Source organism: Pelophylax lessonae (genome assembly GCF_965119305.1).
Source record: "Pelophylax lessonae genome assembly, chromosome: 3".
NCBI lineage: Eukaryota > Metazoa > Chordata > Amphibia > Anura > Ranidae > Pelophylax > Pelophylax lessonae.
The window spans coordinates 179,400,978-179,413,981 of NC_138770.1; the positions used below are offsets into that span (position 1 = coordinate 179,400,978).

A 13,004-nucleotide genomic window follows, 5' to 3' on the forward strand; every position below is an offset into this window, starting at 1 on the left:
ACACTTTATGGAGGGATCGAGGGTCTAAAAGACCCTAGACCCCTCCACTACACTTCCCTGTATGCAAAACGCCGAAAATGGCATTTTTGCATACAGCCGTTTTTCAAATCTGCCGCCTTTTGCAGCACAGTAACCCGGAAGTGACGTCATGGACGCCGCCTCCGGGTTACGTCATCGGAGACCCGATCTATGCCATTTTCGGCATTCATCGGGACTCCATCCAGCCGGCGGACGTGCCAGCTGGGTGCTCGGGGCTCCCGGTGGGACGGGAGCCCAGAGCAAAGCCACGGAAGGCGGCGGGAGGGGGGGGGGGTACGTCCCCTCCCGCCCCCCCGGGTAACGATCGAGTGGCTCCCGAGCCGCATCGGACGTTACCGACGGAAAGCCGACTGTCGGCTTCAAACCACGGTACCGGGATGATGCCTCTAGCTAGAGGCATTATCCGGTATACCCCCGCAAAGTCAGCCGACGTAGGTCTACGTGGCTAGACGTTAAGTGGTTAAAAAAATAAAAAAATACTGTCCCCTGATGATCAGTCAGTAATTTATTCACTGTACCTGAGCAGTGGATTGTGGGGCGGCTTGTGACATCAGGTCACTATATAAGAGCTGTCACAATCAAAACAGCTCATTCCGGGGGAGGCGTCCATAGAAGCTGTAGCTTCTTTTTTTTTTTCTATTTTTCAGGCGGACGGGCGACTGATCATCGGGGGACACTTTTTTTTTATTTTTTAATAAAAGACTTTTCCAAAACTGGCTTTTGTCATTATTTTTTTTGGTACACTTTTTTGGTGAATGAGTAGGATTGTGATGTACCCGATATCCATTCACATGGGGGGGGCGGGATCTGGGGGTCTCCTTGATTCCGATAAACCTCCCCCCCGCAGACCCCCACAGCCCAGGGTTGTGGGGAAGAGACCCCTGTCCCCATCAACACCACTCTGCCCTCCCCAAAGCAAACACCCTCTCATGTTGAGGGCATGTGGCCTGGTATGGTTCAGGAGGGGGGGGTCGCTCGCTCGCCCCCACCCCCATCCTGGCCAGCCAGGCTGTGTGCTCGGATAAGGGTCTGGTATGGATCATAGGGGGAACCCCACACCGTTTTTTTTTTTTTTTTTCATTTTGGCATGGGGTTCCCCTCAAAATCCATACCAGACCCAAGGGGCCTGGTATAGATTTTGGGGGAGACCCCACGCCATTTTTTTTTTTTCATCTGTATTGCCGGGAGCCGACAATACATTACAGCTGCGAGCAAGTTTAAATGACATTTTTTCCATTAGAAATGTCAGTATTGCTGCAGCAGGCTCGAAACATCGCACAAATGCACCACTTTACAGGCACATTAGGGGGCCCCCCAGGTACGATATTTAACCACTTAAGCCCCGGAAGATTTTACCCCTGACCAGGCCCTATTTTGCAATTCGGCACTGCGTGACTTTAACAGACAATTGCACGGTCGTGCGACGCTGTACCTAAACTAATTTTTTTTTCCCACAAACAGAGATTTCTTTTGGTGGTATTTGATCACCTGTGCGATTTTTTGATCATGCGCTATAAACAAAAAAAGAGCGACAATTTTGCAAAAATAACAATATTTTTCACATTTTTTTATATGAAATTCCCCCCCCCCCCCCAAAAAAAAAATGTAAAAATCAAAATGTTTTAACATTTTAGGCCAATTTGTTTTCTGCTACATATGTTTGGTAAAAAAAATCTTTAATTTTAAAATCTTTAAAAAAAGTTATTGCGTTTACTAAATAAGGGAAAGATTTTTGTCATTTTTGTTTTTTTTTTAACATGTAATGGCACTTTTGGGGTTACCAGTGACATTACTACAGTAATCAGTGCTATACACATGCACTGTTACTGTAAAAATGACACTGGCAGGGAAGGGGTTAACTTTATTGGAGAAGGAGGGGTTAAGTGTGTCCCTAGGGGGCGTGCTTCTAACTGTGAAGGTATGTGGTTGGTTGTGTAACAACGGAGATATACGATCCTGCATAGCAGGACCGTATGATCTCTGTTCTTACACAGGGGAGAATGACAGACGGCTTTGTTTACACTAGCCGCCTGCCTTTCTCCCTTCACAGCGGACGATCGCGAGTGACCGGCGGACATCGGGTTCGCCGGTCACACGCGTGGGGGGGGGTCCGTGAACGAGCGGGGACGGGAGCGCGCCTACGGCAGCACGCGCTCGCCCCCTAGAGCCTCACAGGCTAGCGACGTAATACTACGTCGCTTTGCCTGTGAGGGGCTGACTGCCGCAGTAAATATACTGTGGGCGGTCGGCAATCGGTTAAAGGAATTTTTCATTTTTATTGTTTCACTTTAAATATTATTAAAATCACTGCTCCTGTAAAAACGATTGTTTTAAAAATGTTTTTTTGCATTGAATCATGTCCCCCAGGGCAGCCAGCTACTACTCCCAATATCAGCTCCTACCTCGTGGCGTCCCAAGTATACAGAATGCACTGCATGGGGCGGGGTCAAAGCACCAGTGGAGCTCATGGCCCCACCTGCTCCTTCCTCTACACAGCACTGCATGCTGCTGCCTGTCTGCTGGAGTCCTGTCCCATGTGCAGTGTGTACCTGGTCATTCTGCAGTGCCAACAGGGCCCCCAATTTGTGGGTGGGCTCAAGGGCAGCTGCTTTGGGCCCCAAAACAATGATTGACCTGGGGCAACAGCCCCTTTTGCCCTGCTTTTAAAAGACGGTCCTGCCATAGTGCCTGTTATTATGCATTAGGACAAAATTCTTTATGGTTTAATTTTTATAGGATATACATTATATTACCTCATGTAGCATCATTTGCATCTGTCTTTTGTCTGAGTCATCAGCCTGTAAGAACAAAAAGGTGTGTCAATATCTGATTTGCATCAATTATTAATATGTTTTCGCAAGTAGTAAATTCTGTTTAGCCTACCATTTCTGGTTATACTGCTTGGAAAATCTCCTGATTCACAGTGTATAGGTGATAATGCACGAGAACTAAAAAAATAAAAATTTTAAACATTTAGAATGATGTTAAGTACACTATCAGTGGTACATAGATGCTGCATATATTATTAAATATACCATTTTATCTCATTAAAGAACTAGTGGAATAAAATGTTATATATTCTAAAATGACCAACTTATGTATTTCAGAAATTTCATTAAAATGTTTCCATCCCAAACATATTAAATGATTTGAGAAGAGATAAGTACAATTGGAAGATTTTTGCTTCAGTGATTTACCCCCTAAAATCGGACATTTTATTGACGTTTTGCCATTTCAACAAAATGCACTCTTTTGCTGCCACTGACTGCTGTCAAACTGAGGTGGCAGAGATGGGAGTATGTGTATATCTGGCAAGATGACTGTCAGCTGTAAGTATTTATGCACACACCCTGGTAACAGCGACCCCCCCCCCTCCATGCTTGTCCATCCACGGACCTGGGATTAGCATGGTGGGTGCCGCTGGATATAGGGGAGGGAGCCGTGTGAGTATCTGTTGCTCGCCCCCACCTCTCCTTATTGATCCGAAAGCGACATGTAAAACATCACTTCCATATCCCCATGTCACTTCAGCCTGAATTCCATCAGCTTTATTGGAGAACAGGTGAGACGTCCAAGGTCTGTTAGACCCCTGATGTCTCATTAAAGAGAACCTGTCACCAAAAAGTTATCATGTAGGGGGCTTTGTCCCCTATGTAAAAAAAAAGTTTAGAAAAAAAAAAGTAAAGCGTGTAAATGATGTAAGTTATACCCAAGAACCTTAAGCCTCCAAAAATAATTTTGAGCGCCTCACCTACATAAATGCTCACACCAGGGGCGCCTACACAAAAAACATAGATTGTGCTACACATGTCGCTGTGCATGCCAGAGTGAGAGAAATAATTCTAGCACCATAGCTCATGGTTAACTCTAATCTGATGACTTGAAGGTGCTTTTAAAGTGTTGCCTATAAAAAATATAGGGTACCAAATTTGTCGCCGTTTCACAGGTGCATGCAATTTTAAGGTTTGACATGTTGGGTATTTATTTACTTAGTGTAACCACCCCAAATATTTTACTAAAAAAAGTGGGTAATTTAGTGCATTTTGTGCCCTAAAATTAACTTTATTGTCATTTTTACTGAGATTTTGTGTTTCCTAAACCATTGCACTAATATTGCGTGACATAAATTGGAACTACCACTAACACACAGGGGAAGATTTACTAAAAATTATGCACATTGTAACAAATCAGCTTCTATCTTCAGCTTGTTCAGTTTAGCTTTGACAATAAGCATTCACATGCCAAATCGCAGCCTATTGCCAATGTCTTGTCGAATAATGCCTCCCGTCGGATAGTGCATCCGACGGACTACGCATGCTCTGCAAGTGACGTCACTCCAGCTGATTTCTCCGATCAGCTGGGGTTGACGTCATTAGCGCGTGCGCAGTCCGTCGGATGCATTTCTCGATGGGAGACAGAGCGGGAAGAATCTAATGTCAGATTCTGACTCGCTCTGTACGATCTGCGCATGCGCGGGATGGAACGAATTACAGTACAGTACAGTACTCATATTTGCGATTCATATTGGCAAATAGCGGGAATATTGTATGATTACAGAACACAGTCACACAGCTCGTAGCGGGGCACATTAAAGGGGCACTCTGGAATACTAAAGGGGCACTCTGACTGCAATAAAGTGGCACTCTGACTGCAATAAAGGGGCACTCTGATTGCAATAAAGGGGCACTCTGACTGCAATAATAAAGGGGCACTCTGGAATACTAAAGAGGCACTCTGACTGCAATAATAAATGGGCACTCTGGAATACTAAAGAGGCAAGCTGACTGCAATAATAAAGGGGCACTCTGACTGCAATAATAAAGGGGCACTCTGACCGTGGGTCATAAAGGAGCTCTGTGACCGGGACACATAAAGGGGAACTCTGATAGGGACACTGATGTAAAGGAGGACTCTAACGGGGACACTGGATGTAAAGGGGGACTCTGACGGGGACACTGCTGTAAAGGGGAACTCTGACGGGGACACTGATGTAAAGGGGGACTCTGACTGGGACACTGATATAAAGGGGGACTCTGATGGGGACACTGGATGTAAAGGGGCACTCTGATGGGGACACGGATGTAAAATAGGACTCTGATAGGGAATCACTGGATGTAAAGGAGGACTCTGATGGGGACACACTGGATGTAAAGGAGGACTCTGATGGGGACACACTGGATGTAAAGTGGCACTCTGATGGGGACACGGATGTAAAGCAGGACTCTGACAGGGACACACTGAATGTAAAGGAGGACTCTGACAGGGACACACTGGATGTAAAGGAGGACTCTGACGGAGGCACAGACACAGGCCGAATTACGGTGGGAGGACATGAACTGCATGACGGCGGGGACACAGGGTGGATGACGGCAGGGACAGGGGCTGAATGACGGCGGGGAAACAGGCTGCATGATGAGGGACACACTGATGATGAGGCACAAATGAGGAGGCACTCATGGGCATGATTTAGGCACAGATGGGCATGAATGAGGCACAGGTGGGCATGAATAGGGCAGAGATGGGCATGAATGAGGCAGAGATGGGCATGGATGAGGTAGGGGTGATGCCCATCGGTGTGTACAGCTTGCGAGGAGAGAGCTAAACCAGACATGCAGCGGTCTGTTGACAAATGATCGCTCTGTCATTGGATGGAAGGATCACATGGTAAATGGCCCCTGTCGTTGGCCCTTTAACACAATCCGTGGGAAGCGCGATTCGGGGAGGATGTCTCTGTACGCCCTCCCAGAATAGGCCGACCACGCTGTAGCCATCATTGGGCTATGCCCTGGTCGAAAAGTGGTTAATCCCCATAGTCTTAGCTATCCGATATTACCCGTAAAGCGGGGCTTTGCATTACTTATGTTCTGCAATATTTGGCCAAACTCGATCACCATGCCAGTCTCTGTGAAAATTAGGCATTGCCCCCAAAAAATGTGTGTGGCTACTGGAGGTCCTCTAGTATAAGTTTGCCAAGTATGGTGCCCTGAACCCCCATGGTTTGGGCTCTACATTTATAGTAGCTTGGCCTGCTATGTTAATCTATGGCAGAGTCTTAGTCTGGATATTTGAGGGGCTACAGCTTGGACCCCAAATGAGTCCGAGGGGCATATTTGGCACAGAGGTAGGGGGGTCCTTCCTTTACCACCCCAAACATATTGGGGTTTGTTAGCTCAAAATTTCCTGATCAACTTTTTCTAGGGCCCCTTGAGAGTATGTGGCCCCCGGGCCGTACGGCACAGCAGGGAGTGCTGGATACCGTAGGACTATTCTGCGGTGGTCAGCTAAAGTCTACCCCAATGCAGGTCCCTGTGAAAATAAAGCATTGGCCCCAAACAAATGTATGTGGCCCCTGGGGATCATATAGTATCCCTGTGCCAAATTTGGTGCCCCTGAGCACCGTGGTTCGGCTACCACAGGGCCCTTCATTTAGGCTAGCCTTGCCCGTTATGTTAATCTATGGTGCAGCCGCGATCGGGAATTTGAGGGGCCACAGATCGGGCCCCGAATTAGTCCAGAGGCCCAAATTTGGCACAGAGGTAGGGAAGGTCTCTAGCCTGAAGTTTTATGGTCAGCTTTTTAGGGGGCCCCTTGGGAGTGTGTGGCCCTCGGGCGCTAATGCGGAGTGGGGATTGGTGAGTACTGCAGGAATCTCTGGACTCTTAGCTATTTAACAATATTTGCAGAGCTTGGCTCTGCAGTTCCTATGTCCTGCGGTGGTTGGGCAAATTCCACCCCCATGAAGGTCCACATGAAAATTAAGCATTGGCCCCAAAAAAAATGTTGTGGCCCCTGGGGGTCCTCTAGTAACCCTATACCAAGTTTGGTGCCCCTGGGCAACATCGTTCCGCTACCGTGGGGCCCTAGATTTAGGTTAGTTTGGCCTAGCCTATGTTAATATATGGCGCAGTAGGGAATTTTGGAGGGGCCACAGCTTGGGCCCCAAACATGTTCAGGGGCTTAAGCTGTGGGAACCTGGACTCTTTCAGGGCCTGGGCTGTGGCCCCTCAAATTCCCACCCGCAACCGAGTCATGGATTAACATAGCGGGCCAATGTACCATAAATTTAGTGCCCTGTGGTACCCAAATCACGGGGGGATATGGTCACCAAACTTGGTACAGGGATACTACCTGACCCCCAGGGTCACACACATTTTTTTGTGGACGATGCCTAATTTTCACGAGGACTGGCATGGGTGTCAAATTTGCACAAATACTGTAGAACGTAGGTACCAGTGAGCCCTGCTCTGCAGGTAACATTGGATAGCTTAGAATATTGAGATTAATATGGTACCCAGCAGTCCCTTCTCTACGGTACTGCCCCAGGGCCACACACTCCCAAGAGGCCCCTGAAAAAGTTGACCAGAAAATTTCAGGCTAGCTACTCCAACATTTTCAGAGTGGTAAAGGAAGATCTCCCCTACCACTGTGCCAAATATGGTCCCCTGGACTTGTTTATTGCCCGAGCTGGGGCCCTGCAACTGTGCCCACTGAAAGATTTCCATAGAGCACCAAGCTGACCTAAATTATGGGCCTAGTGGTACCCGAACCCTGGTGGCTAGGGGCCTCAAACGTGGCAGGGGCCACATGCTTTTTTCGGGACCAATGATTAATTGTTACAGGGACCTGCATATGGGTCGATTTGGCTAACCACTATGGAATACAGTAACTGCAGACCAGCGCTATACAGATACTGCTGAATAGCTAAGAGTCCAGGGATTCCTGCGATACCCAGCATTCCCTGCTGCATGGTACGGGCCGAGGGCCGCAAACTCTCAAGTGGCCCTGAAAATAGTTGACCAGGACATTTTAGGCTAGCGAATCCAAAATGCTTGGTAAAGGGAGACCTCCCCTACCTCTGTGCCAAATATGGCCCCCCAGACTCATTCGGGGCCCGAGCTGCAGTCTCTCAAATGTTCAGACTATGACAGGCAAGCTACTATAAATATAGGGCGCTTAACCACGGGGGTTAAGGGCACCATACTTGGCAAACTTATACTAAAGGAAATCTAGGAGCCACACACATTTTTTGTGGCCAATGCTTCATTTTTACATGGGCTTGTATGGGGATCGACTTTAGCCAAATACTGCAGAACATAGGTAATGCAAAGCCCCACTTCACGGATAACTAAGACTATGGGGGTTAATATGGTACCCAGCACTCCCCAATTTGTGGTATTGACTGGCAGCCATATGCTCCTAAGTGACCCCATAAATATTTGACAAAGATATCTTGGGCTAATGACTTTTTGGGATGGTAATGGTAAACCTCCCCTACCTCCCTGCAAAATTTGGACCCCCTGGACTTGTTCAGGGCCCAAGCTTTGGCCTTGCAAATGTGCCCACTCCAAGCTTGCCATACTGCACCAAGCTGACCTAACCCTAGGGGCTAGGGGCACCAAATTTGTCACAGGGATACTAGAGGCCCCCAGACATAGACCTTCCCTATCTCTGTGCCAAATGTGGGACCCTGACCCCTCAAAGTTCGCCTACTGTGACTTCCCCTATAGTAACATGATGGGCCCCCCACTCCTTTAACGGCTTATTCTACCCCCCCCCACTGACAGATCCCCCATCTTCATGCTACAGCCACTGTGAAATCCCCAGGAATAAGCACTGACTGTATCCCCCATCATTCAGCCTGTGTCCGTGTCCCTGTCAGAGTTCTGCTTTACATCCGTGTCCCCATCAGAGTGCCACTTTACATCCAGTGTGTCCGCATCAGAGTCCTCCTTTACATCCAGTGTGTCTTCATCAGAGTCCTCCTTTACATCCAGTGCTTCCCTATCTACCCCCCCCCCCCCCCACTGACAGATCCCCCGTCTTCATGCTACAGCCACTGTGAAATCCCCAGGAATAAGCACTGACTGTATCCCCCATCATTCAGCCTGTGTCCGTGTCCCTGTCAAAGTCCTATTTTACATCCGTGTCCCCATCAGAGTGCTCCTTTATATCAGTGTCCCCATCAGAGTCCCCCTTTATATCAGTGTCCCCGTCAGAGTCCCCCTTTACATCCAGTGTCCCCGTTAGAGTCCTCCTTTACATCAGTGTCCCTATCAGAGTGCCCCTTTATGTGTCCCGGTCACAGAGCTCCTTTATGACCCACGGTCAGAGTGCCCCTTTATTATTGCAGTCAGAGTGCCCCTTTATTATTGCAGTCAGCGTGCTCCTTTATTATTGCAGTCAGCGTGCCCCTTTAGTATTCCAGAGTGCCCCTTTAATATGGCAGTCAGCGTGCCTCTTTAGTATTCCAGAGTGCCCCTTTATTATTGCAGTCGGCGTGCCCCTTTAGTATTCCAGAGTGCCCCTTTATTATGGCAGTCAGCGTGCCTCTTTAGTATTCCAGAGTGCCCCTTTATTATTGCAGTCGGCATACGCCTTTAGTATTCCAGAGTGCCCCTTTATTATGGCAGTCAGCGTGCCTCTTTAGTATTCCAGAGTGCCCCTTTATTATTGCAGTCGGCGTGCCCCTTTAGTATTCCAGAGTGCCCCTTTATTATTGCAGTCGGCGTGCCCCTTTAGTATTTCAGAGTGCCCCTTTATTATGGCAGTCAGCGTGCCTCTTTAGTATTCCAGAGTGCCTCTTTATTATTGCAGTCGGTGTGCCCCTTTAGTATTCCAGAGTGCCCCTTTATTATTGCAGTCAGCGTGCCTCTTTAGTATTCCAGAGTGCCCCTTTAGTATTCCAGAGTGCCCCTTTATTATTGCAGTCAGCGTGCCCCTTTAGTATTCCAGAGTGCCCCTTTATTATTGCAGTCGGCGTGGCCTTTTAGTATTCCAGAGTGCCCCTTTATTATTGCAGTCAGAGTGCCCCTTTATTATTGCACTCAGCGTGCCCCTTTAGTATTCCAGAGTGCCCCTTTATTATTGCAGTCAGCGTGCCTCTTTAGTATTCCAGAGTGCCCCTTTATTATTGCAGTCGGCGTGCCCCTTTATTATTCTAGAGTGCCCCTTTATTATTGCAGTCAACGTGACTATTTAGTATTCCAGAGTGCCCCTTTATTATTGCAGTCGGCGTGGCCTTTTAGTATTCCAGAGTGCCCCTTTATTATTGCAGTCAGAGTGCCCCTTTATTGTTGCAGTCAGCGTGCCCCTTTAGTATTCCAGAGTGCCCCTTTATTATTGCAGTCAGCGTGCCTCTTTAGTATTCCAGAGTGCCCCTTTATTATTGCAGTCAGCGTGGCTTTTCAGTATTCCAGAGTGCCCCTTTATTATTTCAGTCAGAGTGCCCCTTTATTGCAATCAGAGTGCCACTTTATTGCAGTCAGAGTGCCCCTTTAGTATTCCAGAGTGCCCCTTTAATGTGTCCCGCTACGAGCTGTGTGACTGTGTTCTGTAATCATACAATATTCCCGCTATTTGCCAATATGAGTCGCAAATATGAGTACTGTACTGTACTGTAATTCGTTCCATCCCGCGCATGCGCAGATTGTACAGAGCGAGTCAGAATCTGACATTAGATTCTTCCTGTTCTGTCTCCCGTCGAGAAATGCATCCGACGGACTGCGCACGCGCTAATGACGTCAACCCCAGCTGATCGGAGAAATCAGCTGGAGTGACGTCACTTACGGAGCATGCGCAGTCCGTCGGATGCACTATCCGACGGGAGGCACAATCCGACACGACACCGGCAACAGCACCGTCCCAATCGGCTGCACTACTTTTGGCAATTTCAGGGGCGATTTCATTAACCTGCCCCTGAACTCGCACTGAAATGTGGGTTTGAAATTCAGCTGAACTCGCACGATTACAAACCCGCATTTAATGTGAACGAGGGCTAAAACCTAGAAGCTGATTGGTTACTTTGCAAAGTTGCACCAGATTTCAATAAATCTCCCCCACTATGACTAATGAAGTCATATCGCAGAGCCAGAATCACTGTATGCTCCTGGCTTTAAAGGGGAACCCATTTCTTACTGTGAAATTAGAGGCCACTTTTTTTTAAATTCCACAAAAGGCAAGTCACCAAATCTCACCAAAATCAAGTTATGCTTCTTGCTAGGCAACAATGAGAGGACCTCGAAAACAATATGGTTTTACAGGTGGAGGCCACTGCAATGTCTCTGACCAAACAATCAGAAACAGAGTTCTTGAGGGTGGCCTGAGGGCCAAATGTCCCCTAGTGGGCCCTGTGCTCACTGCCCGGCACTGTGGCGCTCGATTGGCATTTGCCATTGAACACCAGAATTGGCAGTTCTGCCACTGGTGCCCTGTGCTTTTCATAGATAAGAGCAGGTTCACCCTGAACACATGTGACAGACATGAAAGGGTCTTGAGAAGCGTGGAGAACGTTATGCTGCCTGTAACATTGTTCAGCATGACTGGTTTGGTGGTGGGTCAGTGATGGTCTGGAGAGGCATATCCATGGAGGGACACACAGACCTCTACAGGCTAGATGATGGCATCCTTACTGCCATTTGGTATTGGAATGAAACCTGTGGACCCATTCTCAGACCCTACGCTGGTGTAGTGGGTCCTGGGTTCCTCCTGGTGCATGTAAATGCCCAGCCTCATGTGGCGAGAGTATGCAGTCAGTTCCTGGAGGAAAAAGGAATTGATACCTTTAAATGGCCCCCACACTCACCTGATCTAAATCCAATAGAACACCTCTGGGACATTATGTTTTGGTCCATCCGACGCCATGTTGCACCTTAGTTTGTTCAGGAGCTTAGTAATGCCCTGGTCCAGATCTGGGAGGAAATACCCCAGGACACCCTCATTTGTCTCAAAAGGAGCATGCCCTGACATTGTCAGGCATGCATATAAGCACGTGGGGGGGGGGGGGCGTATGCAAACTACTGAGTACCATTTTGAATTGCTGCAATGAAATTTCAGCAAAATGGACTAGCCTGCTGCATCCGCCCACTGTAGGTTGATTTAATTTCCATTAAACCGTGTGGCATCCTTTCGTTCCTAAAACATTACCCAGTCTATATCAGTATAGATATCCAGCATGGTATATTTCCCCATGCAGATCTGATGTGTTTTCATTGAGTTCCTTTAATTTTTTTGAGTAGTGTATATTCAGTGACTATATGTGGTTAAACCTTTTCTCATTCACATGTTGGTAGAACATATCTTATTGAAGAATATTTTAATTGTGATACCAATTTTTTTGTGTCTATCTTTTAAAAAGTCCTCTAATTTATGTCGGAAGGTCTCTTTAAATGTAGGTTTCTGAAGCACAGGAGCAATGTACGGATGCCCCTGGTAGTACTGTCTGCCCTAACATTGTAAAGCCCTGCGCAAACTGTTGGTGCTTGCTATATAAATCCTGTATATTAATTAAAAAATGTGGGGGGTGTGGCCAGCTACCGGATGTGAAAGCAGCGCGGTATCGGAGCTCCGTCCTCACTGCCCTGATCCTTCACTGATCCTTGCAGACCCGGGCACTGTGTTTGCTAGCGGTGACCTTCCTTCCCCTGCTTGCAACCCAGGGAAGCGGCAGAGATGGTCAAAATCGGCCATGCAGGCCAGGCAGCGCTGGGCTTCAGACCGCCTGTTCTCCCACCTGCTCCGACTTAAGATGGTGCTGGCCTGCCGCGCGTGAAGGGGGGTCCTGCTCTGCGGTCACCTGACGAGCGCAAGCCTGCTTATCTCTTTTCCCCTGAGGGGGACTGTGATCCACCAAAGACATCTTCGCTTGAGGACACCATGAGTACCCTGCTCCCTGCCCCGCTGGGATCCCTCGCTCACTCTGAACCTGATTCTCCTGTAGAAAGGCCTGAGCCCACCCTGTCTGCTATAATGGATGCTATACAGCATTTCCAAGCCTCCCTCACTACCCAAATTGACTCTGTGCGAATGGACCTGTCATTTTTGAAACAGGACGTCCATAATCTCTGCCACAGGGTCAGTAATGCTGAACAGCGCATAAGTGACCTGGAGGACTCCCATCTCCCCATGCAGGCTTCTGTGATGGACTTGTAAAGAAATCATGCTGCTGTTACTGACAAGCTCACTGACTT

The 13,004-nt window shown here is 47.9% G+C and overlaps 1 protein-coding gene across 2 annotated transcripts in view; it reads right to left on the reverse strand.

Moving 5' to 3' along the window:
- The window catches only part of LOC309548982 (apolipoprotein L4-like), a 646,785-nt gene that overhangs the window by 38,745 nt on the left and 595,036 nt on the right, over positions 1-13,004 (reverse strand). The window contains exons 2-3 of one of the 2 annotated variants that reach the window (XM_082248917.1): positions 2,923-2,987; positions 2,793-2,837 (exon numbers count right to left, since the gene is read on the reverse strand). In XM_082248917.1, the coding sequence (XP_082105043.1) occupies positions 2,793-2,837; positions 2,923-2,925 (48 nt within the window). In that variant the 5' untranslated portion in view covers positions 2,926-2,987. The remainder of the gene's footprint in view (positions 1-2,792; positions 2,838-2,922; positions 2,988-13,004) is intronic. The other variant, XM_082248918.1, reaches the window with a different exon arrangement.